This window comes from Pogona vitticeps, chromosome 2 (genome assembly GCF_051106095.1).
Source record: "Pogona vitticeps strain Pit_001003342236 chromosome 2, PviZW2.1, whole genome shotgun sequence".
NCBI lineage: Eukaryota > Metazoa > Chordata > Lepidosauria > Squamata > Agamidae > Pogona > Pogona vitticeps.
In genome coordinates this window covers 84,173,696-84,197,297 of record NC_135784.1, presented here as the reverse complement: position 1 = coordinate 84,197,297, position 23,602 = coordinate 84,173,696, and the positions used below count along the sequence as shown (strand labels likewise).

General features: G+C 42.8%; 2 protein-coding genes and 1 long non-coding RNA gene across 4 annotated transcripts in view; 1 reads left to right on the top strand and 2 right to left on the bottom strand.

Moving 5' to 3' along the window:
- Window positions 1-2,233: 2,233 nt before the first annotated feature.
- On the bottom strand, window positions 2,234-7,469 carry BRK1 (BRICK1 subunit of SCAR/WAVE actin nucleating complex). Its single transcript, XM_072989871.2, has 3 exons — window positions 7,214-7,469; window positions 6,963-7,045; window positions 2,234-2,914 (listed from the first exon to the last, which is right to left on the bottom strand). The coding sequence occupies exons 1-3, from the start codon at window positions 7,329-7,331 to the stop codon at window positions 2,888-2,890; spliced, it is 228 nt and encodes a 75-aa protein (XP_072845972.1). The 5' UTR covers window positions 7,332-7,469; the 3' UTR covers window positions 2,234-2,887.
- On the top strand, window positions 6,945-23,582 carry LOC110076939 (uncharacterized). Of its 2 annotated transcripts, XR_012083613.2 has the most exons (5): window positions 6,995-7,074; window positions 13,311-13,476; window positions 19,798-19,875; window positions 22,601-22,726; window positions 23,178-23,582. It is a non-coding gene; the product is annotated as an uncharacterized LOC110076939 (long non-coding RNA). The 2 variants fall into 2 exon arrangements; XR_013541789.1 differs by lacking the exon at window positions 13,311-13,476 and having other exon boundaries at window positions 6,945-7,074.
- FANCD2 (FA complementation group D2) overlaps window positions 10,348-23,602 on the bottom strand; it is a 48,302-nt gene continuing 35,047 nt past the window's right edge. Inside the window, exons 37-44 of the mRNA XM_072989866.2 lie at window positions 23,217-23,310; window positions 22,185-22,256; window positions 20,381-20,419; window positions 19,147-19,221; window positions 16,884-16,958; window positions 16,598-16,744; window positions 12,643-12,732; window positions 10,348-11,734 (exon numbers count right to left, since the gene is read on the bottom strand). Coding sequence (XP_072845967.2) covers window positions 11,684-11,734; window positions 12,643-12,732; window positions 16,598-16,744; window positions 16,884-16,958; window positions 19,147-19,221; window positions 20,381-20,419; window positions 22,185-22,256; window positions 23,217-23,310 — 643 coding nt within the window. The 3' untranslated portion in view covers window positions 10,348-11,683. The remainder of the gene's footprint in view (window positions 11,735-12,642; window positions 12,733-16,597; window positions 16,745-16,883; window positions 16,959-19,146; window positions 19,222-20,380; window positions 20,420-22,184; window positions 22,257-23,216; window positions 23,311-23,602) is intronic.

The following is a 23,602-nucleotide window of genomic DNA, read 5'->3' as shown; positions in this document are numbered from 1 at the left end:
TATTGTATATTGTGAACCGCCCAGAGAATGACACTAATGGAGCAGTGTAGAAATGGAAATAATAGTAGCAGCTCAGGAAATATGCATAACTAAGTACAACAATGTACAGTGGTGTCCCACATAGCGACGTTAATCCGTTCCGGATTAATTGTCGCTATGCAAAAACATTGCTAAACGGATCGAAAACCCCCAAACTAAGTTTAATGCATTTCTGTGGGGCCCAAACTCACCGTTCAGCGAAGTTCCTCCACAGCGCCACCATTTTCGCGCCCTCGGTAAGCGAGGGCAGGGCGCGAAAACACTTGCAGCGGCCATTTTGGGCACTCGGCGGCCATTTTGGAACCGCCAATCAGCTGTTGTAAAAACATCGCAATGCGAAGATCGGTAAGTGAAATGCTTACCGATCATCGCAATGCGAGTTTTTGCCTATCTAAACGTCGCAATGCGATCACTTTTGCGATCGCAAAAGCGACATTGCTATACAGATTCATCGTTAAACGGTGCGCTCGTTAAGAGAGGCACCACTGTATAACAAGTAAGGGTGAACACAAATAGGTGTATCTTGCTATTTCTACTTGCAACTAATTGATGAGGTACTGGTGCAGATCTTATTTGGGTAATTGGACATGTGACTAAGACACTTCGTAGACCATTATCAATTAGACACAATTATTTCTTTCTGAGTACCTTCTCAGCTTCTGAGATGGCCTACCACAAGTAGTATTTCCACCCCTCTTCCTTAGTTGTTCTCTATTAAGACTCAGTCTCTGAGATTACTGTGAGGATTCAAATTTTACCTCCTCTGGTCTCAACAGAGATACTGGGGACACTCACTTTGGAAAATCATAGCTATGTTTTATTGGAATGTGTCACAGCAAGTCTGTATGCTCAGACTTAGCTTCTGCATGGTCTCTTGTCACCAACGGGTCCCACAAGGGCATCCAAACGTCTTTATTAAAGGGATTACAGTTCAAGTCATTCCAAGGTCCCTTCAAAATCGGGTTACTGCTTTCCATCTCAGTAACTTCTGTCTCAGGGTTTAATAATGGGCTGGTCTCTTTATCTCGCCCCACCGACTCGTAAGGATCTTCCTCTCCTCGGAGAGAGGCCCACGGTCCATCAGGTATCCCCTCCTCTGGGCTTCCTCCAGACGCCATAACCAACGTTCCTTTTCCTCCCTTTCAACCGCCTCCTTTTCCTCCCTGAGCCGCCTGTGCCACTCTGGCTTCCGACTCACCCCAGTAGGAAGGATGCTGTGGCAGCCCCCTTCTCAGTCTGTAATCAGCTTCTTCCCTAGGGACCATTTTTCTGTCCATGGGTCCTCTATCCATATCATTTCCCCAACCTTCCGGTATTACGTCCACCTCCCCTTTTATATCTCCCATTCCCGCCTCTACGACGGACCTCCCCCTTTCTTCTCTTCCTGCCAACTCACTCCCGGTCTGCGTGGTCACTGTCATCTTTGACAGTTCCCGCTCTATCTCGACGGGTGGTGTAGATGGGTCTGTCTGCACCTCTTGTTCCTTTTTGAGGGAGGACGACACTCCAGTGAGAGCATCTACCCTCTCGCCTCATGTCTCACAGTTACCCAACCAAGAAACCTGTCTTCCACTTCTTCATTCATCCCCTATCTTTCCTTCAGTGATACACTGTAGTATCTGTCATGATAAATCATGCATCCAAGACATTAGAGTGTGTTCTTTTTGTTTTCCCGTTTGATGAAGCAGCTCTTAATTCTTTAATCTCTGGGGGTGTGAAGAATTCTGCATGCCAAAAGCCTTTATTCTGTTGAGCATCTCCTTTCTAATAGTTCAAACCTCACATCCACATACAAACCTTGTGCAAACACCAATACGATTCTGGACACTTCTGGATCTAATAACTCTGCAATGTAAGGCTTGTGGTAGGCAAGTACTGCTTCATAACTAAGACAGAGCCTGTTTGAGATGGGAGATGGAGTTCACCAAACTTTGGCAAGGGGAGTCTTTGCCCTTGCACATCCATGATATGACAGAGTTGTGCTATTCCTTCATGTCAAAACCATACATCTGCTCCAACTTTATCTAAGTGCTTGGGTGTAGCAAAGCAACTGCCCTCAAGAAGAGCTGCCAGTGTCACCACACTGTGGAACCTAGAGATAAGAAACAAGGCCCCCGCCCTTACACTTGCATTATTCTGGCATCAAAGGCTAAAACCCTGCAGCTATAGTTGAAACCAGAGATTTTCCAGAGACGTGATCAGCAGAGGTGGTTTTATTGTTTAAACACAAATGGAAAAGACACCCCAAGTTACATTACAGAATTAAAAAATACTTAGAAAATTGAGCCACCCCTCCCTTGGCACATGATCGTCTCCCTAGCTCCAACCCTTGGCCCCATACTACTGCACATTTATTCTGCTAAGCAGCTGCAGCAAACCAAGTTGGTATCTTCCAGCAACAGAAGCTAGTTGCAGGATGCTTTACTATGTGTATTGAAACTGCATACAGAGCTGCCCACTATGCAGTCCCAACAACTTGATCTATGTAGATTCTTAAAAAACAAAACACCACACAATAATAAAATTGTGTTCCCAGAAACTAAGATTTGGTTCCATAAGGATTTTGCAGCTGCAAAGCAAACCATCTTTTCAAACTCACGGGGCATGAACCGCATAAATTCTGCTGTATAAAAACCACATAATTAAACATGCTCTTGTATAATTTAGCAGCTTCAGCTGGAATCACAAAGTCACAGGCTCCAACTGGGGAATGCAGCTTCTCAAGGGGCAAAGACAAGCATAACTCCCATCCATATTAAGTAATGAAGAAATTTTATGTCTGAGCATCAGCTTTGTAAGCAGCTGCACATTCTTTTCCAGCTTGGCTCCTTGCTAGCTTCCAGCACACCTATGTCAGCGTTTCACCCTTTGTTACCTGCCAAAAGAAAGAGAAGAGTTTGTATGTTGTGGAATGTAATATTCTGGAAAGGCAGCAGGGGGCAGAGCGGAGATAACACTGGATCTAGAAAAATTCAAGGGAAGGAAATTGCATCGACTACGTACTTTGGGAAAACACAAGCCCTTTCTCCCAAGATCTCAGCGGAAACCAGCAAGAGCTCTGCAGTTCACAAAGCAGAGTTATTAATGGGGGCCCAAGGAGAGAATGAAAGCAAAATTCCCAAATAAATTTAGTTCGGTTTCTACTCTCTGACACTCTGCTAAGAAACCAGGAAAAGCTGATGTTCCAAAAAACACAGCAAACCTGGTTAAAAAGAGGATGGAAATGGAAAGACCAAGAACTGAAGCAGAGGCTCAGTGGGCAGAGCTGCTGGGCAGACTACAAGAACAACTCAAACCTTCAGGCTGCAATCTTGCACACACTTATCTGGTTCAGATAATTCAATAAATTCAATTGGTAGAATCCTCTTTGTTTATGCCACTGGGTAAGTGTGACCGTTTATGTTTATCTTCCCCTCAGGCAGGTTCTCCTTAGCATGATTACGTGAATCTAGCGGCCAATCACACAAAGAGGGATACACCAACAGTGGAAAAACTGCTCCTCTTAAGCAAAGATAAATGCGAACAGGATACAGTGGAGTCTCGACCTACGAATGGCCCGACTTACGGACTTTTCGACGTACGGACAGCTCCAGCCACAAAACTTCGGATCAACTTGCGGCCGGAGCTTCGGCGTACGGACCGAAAAGGCAAGGAAAAAGGGCAGGAAATTCAAACTGTTGGTGGCGAAGAGGCTGCTTCTTTAGCTCTTTCGCCCCAACGGTTTGGAAAAGGGAGGTGATGGGAAAGCCCAACCAGAGCAAGCAAAGGGCAGCGCAGCAGCGGCGGGGAGAAGGTCTTGCTCCCCAGCCGGGGAAGCCTATTAAGGAGAGACTCCCTAGCCATCGGTGGGAACCCTCCTCTCCCCCCCTGCTCAGTGCCCAATACCGATGGATTCCCTCCGTCGCTGGGCCTCTTACATGCAGCTGGAAGCTGGGCTGGCTGTTTGCAGGTGAGTTCTCCCTGGCTTTATCCCACCCAGAACGTCAACGCTAATGCATTCCTATGGGAAATGCAGATTCGACCTACAGACATTTTGACCTGCGGACCACCTTCCAATACGGTTTAATTCCGTAATTCAGGACCCCACTGTAGTTTGACTGTTGGAGCTTAATGTACAGTATTCTGCATAAGGACATGTGGTTGTGGATGATGGGTTCAGTTTGTTCTCCCTCCTGCTTCACACAGGCTTTGGGTGAGGAACAGGGTCCCTTTCTATTCCCTTCTGGTGCCACTTCTGAGAGTGCATGTGTCTACTGCCTGATCAGCAACTCGTATCTGTTCTTCCCCAAGAGATGTAACAGCAATACGCACAAGGTGCTACATACTATGGCTAGGCAAGAGCTAGACTCCGCAACATACCATCACAGAGTCAGTGAAGGAAGCCCCAATGAAACACATCTATAATATTACAGACAAGCAATACAGCATATTTTGCCTGGGTATTCCAAAGGTTTAGTTACTAATGAATGCGGTTGTCAGCCTCCCATCAAAGGAACATGTTGCAGGAGTGATCTGCTGAGAGCATTCACATGCACAGAGATAGCAAGCCTGGCTCATGGAAGCCAGGCCACTGTCTCTGCACACGGCACACCTTTCAGCCAACAGGCATGCCAGATGTGGAGACAGCAGGCTCTCCTCCTGGAAGGAAAGCCCAGATGCTGCCTATGAAGATGGAAGTGGAGAAGGAGGAAGAGGAGACGGCAGCACAAGGCAGGGAGACAACGGGGTTAGTGGGAAGGGGGCAGAAGGATGGCAGATGGGGTAGGGGAGTTAGTTTCCACTCCCTACATGCAGGAACTTTAAAAAAATGAACCGGTACACAGCTCATTTTTTTTAAAGTTTGGAAAGTGTGTGGGTAAACACAAACTGCCATTTTTTCCTGGTTCATGCCTATCTCTAATCATAACTGAAAGAATTAGCAATCCTCTTCTGAGAACAATTCCAGGTACTTGTTTCAAGCATCTACCCATAAGGCTATTGGCTCTATCCAAAGATCAGTAAGAGAAGGTGTTAGATCCCCCCACAACCCCCAAATGCTAACAAGCCAAAGCCTGAAGCAAATGTGAACCAGGACAGTGGCCATAGACTTTTACAACAAGGTGCCTCTGGTCCGTTGTATCACAACTGGAGCTCTCACACACATTTACTTTTTCTCTTCAAACTCCCTTGCTCAATTTAGAAAGGAAGAAAAGGTGAAATGTTCCTATCATTTTCAAAAATGATATTTTTGAAACTCCCAATAAATCTGGTGAAAACGACACTAAGATCTAGGAGACTCTAACCTACGTTCTGCCACCTTGAGGCAGCTTCCTCTCCATATCACATTATTACAGAATTTATCTTGCAAATTCCTCAACTCAATTTCACTCACTGAAATCCAAGTTTCAGCACCATCACTATCATCTTAGAACTGCAGAGCTAGAAAGGACCTTGTGAATCACTGAATACAGCCCCTGTCAAGGATGCACAGTGGTAATCAAACTCCCAATCTCTGGCTCAGCAGTCAGATACCTAAACCACAGAGTTATCCAGAAGGTGATCCAACGTCCAGGAATTTTCTGTTACGCGTTAGGGTATGTCAGTACCAAACATATCCTTAATTTTATCTGATAACTCAGAAGAGTGTGTTCATCTTTATAATGGGTTAGGCTAGAAATCTTAACACAAGAAATAGTAACTGGACTGAAGAGCAATGACATGGGGGTGGAAGACTTTTAGTGTTTAATTTTCTGTGGAATGTTCTAAAGGAAGTCAGTGTTTCATATATTGCATTAGAAAGAGTATGGTTCTGTATACCATTTGTATCACAGTGAAAATTAATTAAAAACTATACTGCACAGGATTGTCCACAAGGACAGTGAAACTGGACCTTGGTGGAAGAGTTTTCTGTTAGAAGGTATGCATAGTCGATCACAGAAAGTAAGACACTACACATTGAATATTTTCATTCTCTTTCCTTCTTAAATCTAAGTAAACAAATCCAAAGATGTACACATTTTACTTTTGTAAAAATAAAGTTAATAGAGCTGAATATTTGGGTTCAAATATTTATGGGCTGTTTATATGTTAGAAGGTTTAAAATAATGTAGGTTTAAAATAGATGCGTAAAAGTCAGATTAAGCTCTACGTAAGGCAATGGAAATATTTCTTCTTTTCCCCTCTGAAGAAAAAGGACATGATGATGTCTGTATAAACCAGAGAGCCATCATTCCATTTACAGCTAGAAGAGCAAGGTGCTAAAATTAGCAATATACTCTTCCTGAAATCCAAAAGGTCCTACAGCCCTGTTACCACCTGTTCTTTGTTTGAGACACTTCCATGAGGGATTAGGCCCAATCCTTCAAGTGGCAGCTCTGGCTCAGTCCAATGCACTCCTTAACGGACGAGACTGGTTTCTCTACCTCAGCTTGCAGAAGAAATGCTCCAATGGCAGCCCAAAGCAATCCGAGCCGGTACAAACTTCATAATTTGAATTTTCTTAAGAAAAAGTGATGGGTGTTGTGGGTTTTTCAGGCTCTGAAGTCGGCATCTTCAGAGCATGGACAGAGTTCCTACTCCAGTCCTCTGAAGATGCCGGCCACAGAGACTGGCGAAATGTTAGGAAGAACAACCTTCAGAACTCGGCCAAAGAGCCCGAAAAACCCACAACAACCATCAGATCCCGGCCGTGAAAGCCTTCGAGAATACAGTAAAAATAGGGATGGGCATCGCATAAAAGTGGGGGCACCTTAATCTCAGCTTTGGCGAGGAAGCATCCGCAAGAGAAAGGCGCCCTGCGAGGAGGGGCCCAGGAAATCAGTGTTGGGGTGCAACTGACGCTGGCAAAAGCGGGGTGCGGGGAGGGCAGGAGGGATCAGCCCTATCTGATTCCCCCACCCCACCCCCTACCCCCACCCCCCCGCCTGCAAAGAGCCGAGCCTCACCCGGGCCTCGATGTACTCGATCCGCCTCTCCAGCGCCGTCAGCTTCTCGTTCAGGGTGGCCAGGCGAGAGCGGCAGGACATGTCTGCGGGGGACCAAAGGGGACAGCCGGAGGTGAGCGCCCAGGACCCCCCAAGCCGCCCGGCACCCTTGCCGGAGAGCCTCCTCCCCCCCACCCTCTCCATCCTCAACCCCCCTCCTAAGACGGTGGCAGTTGGGGAAGGCAGGAGGAGACCAGGGCGGCGGTTCGTACCGAAGGAATTGAGGAAGTCGGCGATCTTCTTAATGGAGCTCGTGATCACTTCGATGTACTCGCGGTTGGCCCAGTCCTGGTGGATCTCACGCTGGACCGGGTCCTCCTGCACCGACATGACCTCCGGCTGCCAGCGTCCCCCGAACCCGGCCCCCACCCGCCCCCGTCCACCCAAAGGAGCCGAGGACCGCGCCTGCGCGCACACGGCACTCGCAACGTTCCCTTGAGGCTTCCTCCTCAGGAGCAGGCCGGGATCACAACTGCGCGTGCGCTCCCTGCTTCCGCTCTCTCTCTCTCTCTCTCTCTCTCTCCTCGCCCCAACCAGGAGCATGCGCAGAACTGGCGCCTTTGCGCTTCGACTGGAGCGGAAGCGGGCTGGTTGGAAGGAGGAGGTGGGGGGATACCTTTTTGAGGGCGTGGGCTCGTGTTGTTATCGCGTCGAAGGGGGGCGGAAGCGTGCCTTAGGCCGGCGATGCAATTCCCCCCTCCCCAAAAAATCTGTAACGATCCTTGTTTAAAAACAGTATTTTGAAAACAGCAAATACTTTACTAAAACTGCATCGTGACAATTATTGGGTTGGAGTGCAAATCTCATCGCCCTTCCCTCCTTGGCTGTGTGGACTGCAAGAGCTGCAGAGTGGCAGTCCAGCCACAAGTTATTTCTTCCTCGCCCCCCCCCACTAGCTCCCAGCCCCGATTTAGCGAATATATATATATATATATTGCTTATACTGTACAGTATTCAAGGCAGGATAGTTCAGTGGTTTAGGTGTCTGGCTGCAGAAGCAGAGGTTGGGGGTTTGATTCCCCAGTGGGCCTCCTGCTGGTAGAGCCCGCCGGTGTAGCCTTGGGCAAGCTGTAGGGACCCCAAAAAGGGAATGGTAAACCACTCCTCTAACTGGAAAACTCTGAAAAGGTTTGCCACCACAATTGATTCGACAGCACATGGTTATTATTGGACAAATTGAATCAACTTCTTGAGAAGTTCTAATGTAGTGATTTCACACTGCAATAGCATGCCTACTTCTTGTGTCCGCATTTTCTTTACGCAGTATCTTCATAAAGCAGTTTTTAAAAATAGGGGGCCTGTGGTTGTTTATAACCATTTAAAGCCTGCAATGGAAAATGTCACTGTTCAAGTAGAACATTTTCTAATGCTCAAGAAAGTTGTCCCAGTTCTATCGCAGGTATGTGTTTTAGGAAAGGACAGATGACACACAGCACAGCACATACTGTACTTCATGTTATATCTGACCAGATATTTTCATTTTCCATAGTTCTGAACGGTGTTTGCAAAAGTCAATACTGTATACCTGCTGAAATAGTTTCATGCCAATTTTTATTCTGGAACTGACTCTGGACGTATGGAATGTTTATAGTACACTTTTGTAACTACTGTGAGAGAGTAGACCCCCCCTACCTGTGATGAATCCAAAAAATGCAGCAACTAAAGGGTTTAGGAAATAATATTGCCCATATATGAAACAATAAATTCCATCTGAAAAATATAGATCCCATTTTAAGTTTTGAAGTGAGGAAGGGGGATTTAAAAGGAAACTTTTACTCAGCGCATTAACAAAGCTGCATGTGGGAAAGAGTTGATGCTTTCATCACCTATTTATCAAGTTATAGAAAGCTTGCCTTTCATAGAATCATAGAATGATTACGTTGGAAGGGGTCTATAAGGCCGAGTCCAACCCCCTCCTCAATGCAGGAATACCATTCAAAGGATATCTACCAGGTGGTTGTTTAAGTTCCTCTTGAATGCCTCCAGTGTTGGAGTACTCATCACCTCTCCAGGTAATTGGTTCCAGTCCTACTGCTCTAACAGTTGAGAAGTTTTTCCTGATATTCAAACAAAATCTGGCTTCCTGTAACTTGAGCTCATTGTTGTCCTGCACTCTGGAATGATCAAGAACTGATCCAGGTGCTCCTCTGCATGACAGATTTTCAAGTATTTCAAAAGTACTATCATATCTCCCCTCAAACTTCTTTTCTCAAGGCTAAATAAGTCCAGTTCTTTCAGTCTTTCCTCACAGGGCTTAGTTTCCAGCTCCCTGATCAACCTTGTTGCCCTCCTCTGCATTTGTTCAAATTTGTCAGCACCCTACTTGAAGTGTGGTGTCCAGAACTGGACACAGTACTCAAGATGAGGGCTAATCAGTGCTGAATAGAGGTGAACTAGTACCTTGAGGGTTTTGACATAGAATAACCATGGCCACATTTGAAGGCTAAAAAAATGAAATGTAGTGGAAGTGATTTTTGAATTAATTGAGGGTAGGTGTTACTAAAAGAGGAGATATAACAATAGGTTGGGAAGGGAGAGCTGCTATTTAAGTTTTTCAAAGTTATGTTTTTGCTTCTATCTGTATAATCGCTACAGTGCAATATTCCCTCTAAGATGTACAGATGCAGTGGAATGCGCCACTTCATTGAGCATGCACAGCCAAGTGAATGTATCCACGTTTGTAGCTGGAACTCTGCACACAGGGGGTGGAGCCTCCGTGCGGAGCTCTGGAGAATAAAGGGCACGTTGCTACAGTGGTATTAAAATGTGACAGAAGGGGTATGTGATTCTGGGTATTGCGATAGACTGTGCAGCAATTTGCAGACAGTCACAGACCCTTTTTTAAATGAACATATCAGCTCAGGCTATTAAAACAGGATTTCTTTTCTTAAGTATTTGTAGACATATGATGCTATGCCATTCAACTGATGAGACAATGCGAATGATAGGCAATGTAATTTTCCTATAATTTTCAGCCTTGCTGGGTGGGGCTCCGTGTCTCTCGCACTTGACTTCACACCTTCATCTGCGTGGGACTACGCCCCCCCTGCCCGTGCTGGGTTCCATTGGGACCAGAACCTAACACGATTGTTGCGCGGAGAGAGACAGCTGTGTGCAGGGAGGCAGCAATGTGCGCACACACACACACACACACACACACACACACACACACACACACACACACACGTGCCCAACTTAGAGGGAACTTTGCATATAGGCTATACAGTATGCCAGCTCAGTCCTGAAATAATAGAATGGTATGGTGATGGGGGAAAACTGTAAAGGTGAAGCAAACTTATAGATACTATTAATGACCTGGGTGGAAGAACTGTAAAGATTTCATATAGCATGTTGAGATTTACTTTATTTAGTTAATGGGTAAATAAAATACCAACCGTTTTAATACACGTTCTCATATGTAACACAAAACCCCTCCAAATGAAAATACTTTATTTATGGAAAGTAGCATTCTGGAATCTTTTAATGAACAGATGTAGGTAAATAGAAATATTTTTGCTATTGTTCTCAGTTCAGTGATTTTACAGAAGGAAGTCTTAAAACAGAGTATTTCATTCTAAAAGTGCATAAAAGCAAAAATCACAATGTGAAACAGGCTTAAGCACATACATTACATTTAAGCACATGGACGTAAACACATGAAAGCTTCTTTGTATTGTGATCAGAAAGTAAATAAAAGTGCTGTTTACTCAAAAGTGAAGGGATCCATATTTGGGCTTGGAAATCAGGAGTTGCTCTTTATTCTAAGAACCACTGCCGTCCTATCAGAATGAGATACTAACAAAACTTTAGTTTATAATCTCTGAGTAACACATTTGCTTCTTCAATATATTTAACATCATTTTAACTTTAAATATACTTTAAGCTTGAAACGCATATCTGTTCAAGAAGGCATGTCTTTAATACAGTTGATACAGTTGCATGAGATCACAAATAAACCCGAACAGCTGTTTCTTAACTCTGATGTTAAGGTGCTTTTCTGCTGCCAATGCAAGATCAACATCAGTGATAGGCAAGATATGACCCTCATCAAAATGTGTGCACCTTTCATCAGCCCTAGCCACCCTTACCCCTGGTGAGGGACAATGGGAACTGTAGTCACAAGATAGGTTCCCTGTTCCTAGTAGGGATCAAAGCATCTCTCACTAGTAGATTCTTAGATCAAAGGAATTCATAAAGGCAAATTGATAGCATACAAAAGATGTTCAGGTACCATAAAATAATATTTACCTGTACCTGAAGATCTCTTAACATAAAAAATGAATTCTTAGACAACTAAATATTTTAAGATTTGCTTTGCAGTGTCAAGATGTGGTGGTTAGGGAACAAAATGTATGATGTAGGGGAAGACAGATGGACTTGCAGGCAAGGGTGAAAAATGCTCAGTATTTTGATTTCCAAGGTGAAAATCTTTCTAGAGATAGCTGAATATTTAAAGAACATCAAACCACATTTCTTTTATTTCATGCTCTACTCCACCCCACTTATCCATGCTTAGATTTCAGTAATAAACTCATGGGGGCAGAAAAGCTTTGTTAGTCTGACAAGTTTCAGTATTCTTCCGAAAAATACTTCTTTTATCTTACACATCCCAGTAACTGTGTCCCAAGGAGTTAATCCTGGGATATAGTCCATTTTAATCAGGGCTGTCTTCATCACTATCTTTAAGATTTATCCTGTTTTCGCTTTCTGAATCTTCCCTCTTGCCTCTGTTCCTGTGGACAGAAATATATGCTTAAGCAGCAAAGACTGAGAGAAATAATATACTGTATATAAATTCTCTACCAGTATTCTTCTCATAAGTTGTAGTATATTATTGGTTTTATTTGCTTGTGCTTCAGTTAACTGGTTTTGCAGTTTCTCAAAGAATAAACAGTTGAAAACAGCTCTTTAAACAGACTGATGCAGTAACCACTTTCAGATTGACAAACTTTAATTATAAGTGGAAATGTAATTGATTTTGCACACTATTGGAGAAGTTGCACACTTCTTGTATGTTCATCCTGCTATATTCCATCTACAGAGTTGCTATACATGGAGAAGTTTCAGCTCGCCTGAGCAGTGTATTAAAGAAAAACATGCAAACAAAACTTTAAAATATAAATTATTCATTGAACACCACATGTTTACTTATTTCAGCATGGTTTTGCATTCCTTCCCATGAAATTTCAAAAAATTAAATGTTTTAGCATTTGTTTCAGATCAAAAGTGTAACATTTAATTCATGGTTATGCATCCATATCTTTGCAACCCTCCTGAAAAGGCTAGAGAAAAGTAGTCTTGCTGCCTTTCTCTGTTCAGGAAATGAAGGGCCTGGAGAGTTTTTTCCAGTCTAATTTTATCTTCTGATTATGCTAGCCTACCTGTGTCCATATGTTCATCTACCCCCCCACCTAGAGGCTGCCAACTTAACTGTGGGCAAATATGTTAGCAAGTACAACAGCATTTTCATTCTAGTTTACAAAATTCAGAATATAACATCAGTAAAGACATCTTACACTTTAGCATTGACCATACAGGCAATTTACTTTTTATTTTGGCTATCGCCCAAATCCAAAATTTAACAGGTACTTAAAATATCTCCGTCACATCAGACACACTGCCTTCAAGAAAAAAATAATACCTCAACAGGATCCTCTCTGCTGATCCTGGAAACCTCCCCTTCCTCCTCCATCTCGCTTGCCTGGGATGCTTGTGAAAGGATTTCTTCTCCCTGAAATGCAAACAATAAACTTCAGGAGTCAGTTAGAAGTAGACGTCTAAAGTCCACATGAGGCTTCCACCCAGTAGTGCGAGAAGCTGACTGAACACGTTTGGCACAAGTTGCTCTTTGTTTCAGTCAGACAGAAAAGGATATGTTAGATGATGTGTAATTAATAAACCAGAGTGTAGTAAATGAACACCCAATGAAGAGAGTGGTAGTCCATCTAGTTGGTTTATACAATGTTTCAAGTCTCTTTGTTGGTTTTGCTGCAACAGATTAACATGGCAACCGCCCATAGTAAGCAATAAAGTTCACATAGAGAGCTTTTCATACCTGACCCTTTTTGTGGACACTCAATACGCTTACGCCTGCTGTGACTGAGAAACTTACTCCAGGTACCATTGACTCCAAGAAGAGCTGTTAGCACATTTCCAAGATGAGTTGGCAACAGCTATGTTCCCCTCTGATTCCCCTTCTAGATCCAATTCAAGCGGTTAGTTAAAACCTCAGGCAGGTAGTGACCTTGATACTTAAAAGACTGTATTTCCACCAATGTATCTGTCTTTGTATTTATAACTTCCACACAGGTAGTCTTGCATAAGAACATAAGAAGAGCCCTGCTGGATCAGGCCAAGGGCCCATCTAGTCCAGCTTCCGGTATCTCACAGTGGCCCCACCAGATGCCTCTGGGAGCACATGAGACAACTAGAGACCTGTTTCCTGATACCCCTCCCCTGCATCTGGCATTTTGAGGTACCTTCCTTTTAAGACTGGAGATTATACAATTCCCATCATGGCTTGTAACCTGCGATGGACTTTTCCTCCAGGAATCTGTCCAATCCCCTTTTAAAGGCATCTAGGTCAGATGTCATCAACACTTCCTGTGGCAAGGAATTCCACAGACTAACAACACATTGGATCAAGAAATATTTTCTTTTGTCTGTTCTCACTCTCCCAACACTCAATTGGAATGGATGTCCCCTGGTTCTGGTATTGCGTGAGAAGGAAAAGAGCTTCCCTCTATTCACTTTATCCATCCGCTGCATAATTTTATTATCTCAATCAAGTCCCCCCTCAGTCGCCTTTTCTCTAGAAGAAAGAGCCACAACAACTGTAGCCTTTTCTCATAAGCGAGGTGCTCCAGCCCAGTCATCATTTTAGTCACTCTCTTCTGCACCTTTTCTATTTCCACTATGTCTTTTTTTAGGTGCAGCAACCAGAACAGTATGCAATATTCCAGGTGCGGCCTTACCATGGTTTTGTACAATGGGATTATACTGTTGGCAGTTTTATTTTCAATCCCCTTTTTAATGATAGCATGGAATTGACCTTCTTCACTGCCGCCACACAACCTGGGTTGACGCTTTCATCTAGCTGTCCATCAGCACACCAACATCTCTTTCCTGATCTGTCATGTACAGTTCAGAACCCATTAGCCAATAAATAAAGTTTTGATTTTTTTGCCCCAATGTGCATTACTTTACATTTTCTTATATTGAAACTCATATGCCATTTTGCCACCCATTTTCCCAGTTTGGAGAGATCCTTCTGGAGCTCTTCACAATAGCTTCTGGTCTTCACCACCCAGAAAGGTTTTGTGTCATCTGCAAACTTGGCCACCTCACTGCTTATCCCTGTATCCAGGTCATTTATCAACAGGGTGAAAAGCACCGGTCCCAGGAGAGATCCCTGGGGCACACCGCTCTTCACCTCTCTCCATTGTGAAAACTGCCTATTGACACTTCTCTATGTTTCCTGTTTCTCAGTCTGTAAGAGGACCTGCCCTCTTATCCTCTGACTCTGGAGTTTTCTCTGCAGCTTTTGGTGAGGCACTGCATCAAACACCTTCAGAAAATCCAGACAGACAATAACTACTGGTTCGCCTGCATCCACATGCCTGCTGACCTTTTCAAAGAATTCTAAAAAGTTTGTGAGGCAAAACCTACCCTTACAGAAGCCATGCTGATTTTCCCTCAGCAAGGCTTGATCTTCTTTGTGTTTTAAGATTTTATCTTGGATAAGGCTTTTTACTATCTTCCCTGGAACAGACATTAGGCTAACTGGCCTGCAGTTTCCCGGGTCCCCCCTCCTTCCCTTTTTAAAGACTGGCCTGACATGTGCTGTCCTCCAGTCCTCTGGCACCGTGGCCGTTTTAAGGGGCAAGTTGTATGTTCAACTTGCTAAGTTGAATATACAGTTAAGAGATCAGTCACTTCATTCCTCAGTCCCTTAATAACTCTTGGGTGGATGCCATGTGGGCCCGGTGACTTACTGATCCTCAATTTATCAATTTGGTCTAAAACATCCTCCCTTTTAACCTGTATCTAATTTGATTCTTTAGTCAGGAGGGGCTGTTTGGGCAGTGAAATCTGCCCAAGGTTTTCTGTCATGAAGACAGATGCAAATAACTCATTTCTCTGAAATCTCCACATCCCCCATTCCCTCATTTACCATCCAGAGGGACAGCTGCTTCTCTGGCAGGTTTCCTGCTTCTAATGTTGTTAAAGAAGCTTTTATTATTCCCCTTTATATCGCTGGCCATGCGTTCCTCAGTCTTTCTTTACCTTCTTTGTCTTCTTGCATTTCTCTTTGCCAGAATTTGTCTTCTTGCATTTCTCTTTGCCAGAATTTTTGTTTTCCTCCTTTGGGGAGGATTTCCATTTATGGAAGGACCCTTCCTTGTCCTTCAAAGCCTCTCTAACTCACTCATTAATCATGGTGGCACCCTCTTGGACTTTATTGAGCCCTTCTTTCTTTGTGGTATACACTTTCACTGCACATCTGATACATGCTTTATCGGGCTATTGAAGAGGGACTTACTCCAGGTATCCATGGAATTGCCTACTTAGCTTAATTCACTAATGCATCTGTGATGGTCTTGCTCTGTGGAGATATTTCTCTTCAAATGGGCTTTGAGTCCACCTAGCTGTTAATTTTGGCTCTCCTAACGTGATCATTGTTCTGTCTGCTTCTTTTTTTCAGCTGTTACTTTTTATTACTGATTTGCTTAAATGAACAGACTATTGGAAAGCTGTAATGCAAATATTTTAATAAACAAAGGTGTGTAATTCTAAAAAAAAAAATCCGAAATCTTGGCCCAAATCCTGTTTGGTTTTTCCACCTGTGCAGCAGCTTGTACCATGCGTGCTTTTTTAAAAAATTCAATTGCACAAGACAATATTCACACAGAGCCCTGTTGTTTTTAATGGGACACACTCAAGCTTCCATAACTCTAAGCTTAAGATCACTGGAATAGTTGTGATGTGCTCTGCCAGCAGAACAGTTATGCTCCATGATTGCTAATAGGATTCTGGGAACTAATGGAGAATTAGTCACAAGGTACCTTGATACAAGCCCACTGAAGGGAGCACAGAAGATAAAACTGCCTTTTGAAAGCCAGTATTGAAAAAGAATTTCCTAGAGTACACATGCACTTGGACATCATTGCCATGGAAACACTTCTGTTACTTATTTCACTAGTAGCAACTGCATCTTCTGCTCTACTAGCAAGTCAGAAACATAATTTTAAAAATCTGGCATTCTTGGCACCTTAAAGAGGTGCAATGCTACAATTCTGTTTTATCACAGGTGTCCCATTGACCTGCTGCAAACTATTTTATCTGAGCTATCTCTTCACTGTGCAGAGCTCGCTCATGATGTTCACTTGGCTTTTAAAAATAGCACCTAATGAAATTTACTATTTTATCCACATTCAAATGTTCTTCACTTGGAGATAAAGTTCCACTGAATCAGGAACACTTAATTCCGTCAATGCACATGGAATGGAATTGTTAGTTCTCAAGTCCCTCAAATAATCATGTCCACTGAAACTGTATCAAACTGGGTCAGGTGCCTTTAACATACAAACACTCACCTGTAGATCCCTATTTTTGAGGACGCCCACCCAGAAGGCCTCCTGACAATGATTGAGAGCCAACATTGCTTTCACTCGGTATACAAACAGCTCGAGGGACTTCTTTAGTAGAGGTACGTGGCTGGTGAGTCCCGTGTCTTGATGAATCTATGCAAAGAAGAAATATGCAATATACTCACCACTGATCTTGGAAACAGGAAGAATAGAAGAGAGACTGAAAAATTAATGCAGATCAGGCAGAATTTGCTAATTCAGAAGCCACCATCCCCCTTGCAGTCTCCTGTACCTTGGAATGGCCACACATGTGGTGAAGTTGCCTGGTGCTCAGCTGCAAGGTTTTCAACAAACTCTGCACATCTTCCTGCAAATGTAAAGGTGCCCAGTGTGATGAGATGAGATATATGATTAAAATCTTGTAAGGAACATGGGTTTTGTAATTAAGAAATGTGCAAGAGAGGTTCCATCTTGTTTCTCTGTATAAAGGATCCTTGCAATGCTAACAGGTTGTTTGCTAGTGAGAGCTCAGAGAATGCTATTCTGAGAGCATGAGAAGGAACTTTGTGATAAGATAGATGGGTATTGTTGTGACTCTTCGCAAAACCACAGAAACCCAAATAACATCTGTTACCCATGAGAGAGAAGGTCATGTGGTACAACAGGATTGTTTGCCTAGCAACGGACTGTGATTGGATGACATCGTGGGAAGGAGCAGATAAAGACTTACCAGTTACTCTTGAAAAAGGAACTTTTACCTATGGACATGGTCATTCGTGACTCACTCTAATGTCTTTCATGACCAACCCTGAATTCTTTCGTGACCCACCCTTAAGTTTTTCATAACTCTCACATGGACTATACTGGATTACCCTTTGGACTGTTCCCATGGACTATTTCCTATGGACTACCCTTTATGGACTATTCCCTTGGATTATTCTCAGGGCAATGGGACATTTGCTTTTACAGGATTTTTCTTTTTGTACAGGATTTTTCATCTACAGGATTATTGTGGACTATGGACTTTTTCTTACATAATTGGACTATTTTGCTTTTCCTGATGGATTACCTTATTGGAACTGTTCTTATGATGTTTCTTGGCTTTTTGAATTCTTGTAATGTTTTTGAACACTTGTCTATTTTTCATGTTTTCTTTGCCTCACTACAGCTTTGTAAATAACCAGCACAATGCTTATATGCTTGTTATGGCTTAGGAACTTACTTTTTCTTTAATAAAATAATGATTATAAAAATCAATTGGTTTCCTGAATAGTAAACTTGTCATAGGTCATCTGATGGTGCTTGCCTCGGCCTAGCATACTTAAGGAGTCCTGCCTGTGGTGCAAGATAAGTCTAAGGACTACAAAGCCCACATGGTTTTCTATCAGTAATATTCTAAGGTACAAGGGTGTTCTTATTAGGGCAGACTTGTAAGATGGAGAGTTGTACACGTCTAGCTGAGTTCTGGGACTCACTCAGCACATTTTAGAGTGTCCAATCTCCTGATTACTCTCTGTCCGAGCAGTCACGCGTTCTCCAGGGAACCGTGTTTGTCACACCCAGTCACAGAACTTTTGTTCCAAAGTGTCACATACAGGGCTTCTGAACTGCTGTGGTACTTTTATCCCTGAAGGTCAGGACTATTTTTCATTTAGTGGGAGATAGTAAACTACTTGGGGCTCCTTTAAATCTTGTAAAGTGCCCCTCCCGGCTAGGCCATTAAGTGCATACTGAAGAAAGAAATGCCCCCAGTCTAGCTCTCTGGCAGTATGTACTGGATATCTATATTTGCCTTATATGTGCACATTAAAAGCGTAAGATGAGAAGAAGCACTTAAAGAAGTACTGTAATTGAATTATTTTAAAAAAAAACCTCTGGTTTATGAATGGGTGATATTGTAGTCAAGATGGTCTACAGCAGAGGTCCCCAATCCCTGTTCTGTGGCCCAGTGCCCTGGTCCGTGGCCTGAGCCAGACCGGGCTGCGGAGAGAGACCTCCTACCCCACCCCTGTACACACTCACCCCCGCACAGCCTGTTTGTGCCTGCGTGCACGCCCCTGCACAAGCACTGCACCACCCTTTGTGCATGCGCACGAGCGTGCCCACATGAGCGCTGTGCTGCCCTTCACCCATGTGCACACATGCGCCTTCATGCATGCGCACAAGTGCAGGGGGGTACCCCACCTTTCCCAGCCAGTCCGCAGGGCTAAAAAGGTTGGGGACCACTGGTCTACAGGATACCCTCTTGTGCTCACTACCTACCATTCACCAAGTGAAACTAACCAAGGAAGATCTCAAAAGCTTTTTAACCACTTCTTACCCAAACACAAAGCAATTGTCATAGCTGACTTTTGACAATCGTGAATGCCCATGCCCCCATTTTGGCAGGTTTGCCAAAAAAAGATTAATAGCACAAAATCATTTCCTGGCTCACAGCATTCAGTTCTTGGTCTATTTAATTATACAAAACATTTTCTTCCACATTTCTGCTCTCATTGTGTGCCATACAATTCTTGTTTCCACATCTACCAACAGCCACCTCCCTAAAGTCTTACCCTGTGCTTTTTAAAGCTGCAGTCCAGGAGGGGCATGCCATGCTTCAAGAATGTTTCCACAAAGAGACGACCATACTGGTGGGAGAGAAGAAAGAAAGTGGGAAAGAGTGGACATTTCTTTAAAAAAGAAATTTAAAAAGGCTGTTCATGCAGGTCCTGAGGCACAAATCAAAGAGCAGATTTTATATGATCAAATAAATACATCTCATACAAGAATTCACATCTGTTGATTTTCCATTTACCTAGGCTTATTCTGAGCAATCCTGCCTAACTTGACTAGACATAAGTATTTAGGGGAAATGTAAAACACACCAGATCACATTATTTTAACAGTCATGATTCCCTCCAGGGAATACTGAAGACTAGCTTCATGAGGGGACTAAGAATTCTGATTAACTTAATTAGCCTCACTCATGGATATACACGCTCTACTTTTCCTTGGGGAGAGGGAATAATAGTTAAATTCAGCATCTAGTCTAGTGCGAATATTTAGCCAAAGATCTTTGTTCACCAGAATTTCTCTACAGTAGTTGTATTATTTAAGCAGAAGGGAGACAGATAAGCAAGGTAAACCATGTGACTATAATTTCAGTCATTAATATGGTGTTCACTTTCATATACCCTTCTGTGTTCACTATCTTTCCATTATAGCTCCCGAGAACAAGGTGCAGAGTCCATCTGAAGCCACAGAGTGGAAGGGAAAATGTGAATTGCCTCTAGCTTTTTAAGGTAGGTACCTATTATCTATATCTCTGCATATTGTATTTGTAGTGTTTTGTCAAGACAATGACGTTAAAACCATCAGCGCAAACATGAACACATGCAAAGCCCAAACGTCGGCTTATTTCTACTCACTCTTAACACCTGCCATTTAGCTCTACATATTTCTGACATACATAAATTAAAAGCCTGCAGAAATGGAGCATGGTACAGTAATGCAAGGTCAGCAACAGCAAAAAGCACGTGGGTCAGGGCTACACAGTTTTCCTCCCAAAGCTGGACAGCAGCTATCACTGTGATTTTCAGTTGTGTCCTAGAGAAATACACTGCAGTGAAAGGATACCACAGAATATCCCAGAAACAACATAGATACGGACAAGAATCATGCACACAGAGCAGCTGGTAGATGTAAAGAGGCTGCCATTGTAACAGCAGTGAAAAACAACAATGGAAATCTTTCAGTCTAAGAAGTTTCAACACTTCTTGTTTTGCAAAACGTGATTCCTCAACTCACCTTCAGACAGACACTGAGTACTGGTCTGCTATCAAAGACCTGTTTGGAAAGAGCAAAAGGCCCAGTTTAAAGGCTGTAACAAGATAGATAATTCATATCCTGAGAACTTTGTTACTATTGAAGTACCATATTTTTCTTTTTATAAGACAACCCAATGTATAAGACTACCCCCCTTTCCTAACCCCCAAATTAGAAAATTTGCATGCTCGCACCCCTTTGGTCCTAAAGCCCTTTCACGGCTGCATTACCCTGTGGCTTTGCAAGGCAGGGAAAGCGGCTGCCTTCCGTGTATATAATGACCCTCATTTTTTTGTCTATTTATTTAAGTAAAAAGTGTTGTTTTATACACAGAAAAATATGATACATCTCCATATGCTCTTAACAGTTATTTCATCAATGATACTAAATATCTAGAGTTGAAGACGTGTTTATCCTTTTTCCTTCCTCCATTACCTTCCTTTGTTGTACACAGTCAGCATCACAGGCAGCATAAAGCCCCTTTTCTCTCCCCTTGTAGTCCAGCTTCCCAGTAGGCCAGCCATGTTTTAGGTAAAGGTAAAGGTTCCCCTTGACAATTTTTGTCCAGTCGTGTTCGACTCTAGGGGGCGGTGCTCATCCCCGTTTCCAAGCCATAGAGCCAGCGTTTTTGTCCGAAGACAATCTTCCGTGGTCACATGGCCAGTGCGACTTAGACACGGAACGCCGTTACCTTCCCACCGAGGTGGTACCTATTTATCTACTTGCATTTACATGCTTTCGAACCGCTAGGTTGGCGGGAGCTGGGACAAGCGACGGGAGCTCACTCCGTCGCGTGGATTCGATCTTACGACTGCTTGGTCTTCTGACCCTGCAGCACAGACTTCTGCGGTTTAGCCTGCAGCGCCACCACGTCCCATAGCCATGTTTTACTTCAACCATAACTGGTGTGTTAAGAGCAGGCACCCACATATATCCCAATACTGTATAAAAGGCACAGGCACAACAGCAGAGACTTTGTTGGTTGATGCACCTATTGAATTAAATAAAATGTTCCAGACCTATTTCTGATATCAGCTCCAGGGCCAACAAAAAGATCTAATCTAAGCAGAGAAGAGGGATGTGGGGCTTGAAGGAACTGTGGCTGAAATCCAGTAGTAAGTCACAACAAGAGAAGTCCAATGAAACATTAGAGATTTGGCAAGCCAACACCAAATCTAAGTTCCATTGATTCAATGGGTGTTGTAATGTAAATTTTAGTTGTAACTCACTACTGGATTTCAGCCAACAGTAATTAAGATAAGCAGACTCATCCTATTCTAGTATATCACCATAGGTAAAATCCACCCAAGCTTCCTTTATTCCCCAAACACTGTCACGTACTTGTCTGCACCTATGAATGGGAGGGACCTGTTTAGACAAGCTTTTGAGGTTTCCTGTCAAGCACATTCAAGGTCATGTATTGCTTGAAATGACACTTCATGGTGAGGAGCCATTTTTCTTGTATTTATTCTCAAAAAAAAATGAAAGGGTAAGTGCTGTTGGCTTTAGAGAAAGGACACATAATAGGAAGCATCTAAAATAGTGTAAAATGATGCAGATCAGATTATAAGATTCTTCTTGTCCCAGTAAAGTAAGATGCCATCCTATGTAACAGAAACATGGTGCCTCCAGAACACATAAATACAATAAAGGTGTGCATTGTATTAGGCTTTCAAGGTATCAAACACCAACTGAATTAAGTCTCCAAAGCACCCACTGTGGAGAAATGATTGCTGACAATAAATATGCCATGATTTCCCAAAGGGTTAATGTGATGGCTTCTCACCTTTACTAAGTTAACAAGAATGTGGAAATCCCGCACAGCCATGTTCCACTGTAGCAGCTTCTCCAGCTGAACCTATGAGTTCAGAATTATTAGAAAAACTGTATTAAGATATTTCTGTTGCCAGAGACAGAATCAATTTTGCAGTAACAGCTAGCATGCCCACCACGTGTATAAAAGGCACAGGTATAACAACACAAGTTTTGTTGGTTAATGTATCTATTGAATTGAAATAGAATGTTCCAAACTTAAGAGCTGCTATCAGCTCCACTCACAGAATTTCCAAGTGTCACTTTGAGCCCATTATCCTAGGAAATCATTGGGTTTACTCAGAGCATGATAAAAAGTTAGATTCCACCAGGTTTTTGAATAAAATGTGTTGAATATAATTACGGTAATTTTGAAACTTATTTTTGCAGAAACCACCATCTGACATTATACCCTAACACTGATGTGTAATTCGTCTTATCTATGGTTTAATGCAACTATACTTTCAATACCACCATGAGCAAAAGTTTTATGTTGGCTTGTTTCAGTAACAAGAGGTAAGACTAACTGTAGAATGTCTGACTTTAAATATAATGCTAAAGTGTGGCTGCTTAAAAATGGAAGCTACTTTCAAAATTGGTTCAAATCCTCTTGACTAGCTATGTTGATGTGACAAAAATTACATAACTTTTAGAAGTGAATCCCACTAAGTTAAAAAAATTACACTAGTGTCTACCATGATTTCTTAAATTGGGGCAATTTGCCTCAAAAATCTATTTCGTTTACTGAGCTAAAAAAGATCCTGGCCACTATGTTTAAAAATCAGAATCTTTATGCGTGTGTGTGCCAGTCAAAACTTAGGCAGTTTTCAGACTTGTTCTTTAAAAACTTCTTCTTTAAAAACTTGTTCAGCTCTAAGTTTCAGGACTGAAGCATATAATACGGAGGTACAGTATGTACTGTTCCTGAGCTACATATAACATTTTATGCTTTATCCTCGGCGTGCAGGTTGCTGCTGAAAGCTTCAGGCATGTTCTGTCACCCTACCTCACTGGAATCCGAGGATGTTCCAGTGGGAATGCTTCTCACTGAATTCTCTAGCTGAGTCATCATCACCCGGAAGAAAATGGGAAAGGTTTGCCTGAAGAAAACAAGGGGAGTGGGAAGGAAAGCTAAATTTGCTTTGTTCTGCAGCTTTATTTTTCTTTGAAGCATTTACATGTTATATGGGACATATATGTACTACCTCCCTCCCTCAAATATTTATTTCTTATCAACTGTTCAGTAATGGAAACTCTCAAGGTGATGACTGTAAAATATACAAAAGTAATCTTAAAGTAACAATGAAGCTGTGTGATATTATGGTTGCAAAGCTGATGTCAACAGGAGTAAAAGTCATGTGAGCTTTCCTGACCACTGTGTGGCTGTACTGA

Coding starts and splice junctions, on each gene's coding strand:
- BRK1 (XM_072989871.2), bottom strand. CDS start 7,331: ATGTCGGTGCAGGAGGACCCGGTCCAGCGTGAGATCCACCAGGACTGG. Junction 7,046..7,213: donor CGACTTCCTCAATTCCTTCG/GTACGAACCGCC, acceptor GGTCCCCCGCAG/ACATGTCCTGCCGCTCTCGC. Junction 2,915..6,962: donor TCGAGTACATCGAGGCCCGG/GTGAGGCTCGGC, acceptor TTCTTTTGGCAG/GTAACAAAGGGTGAAACGCT.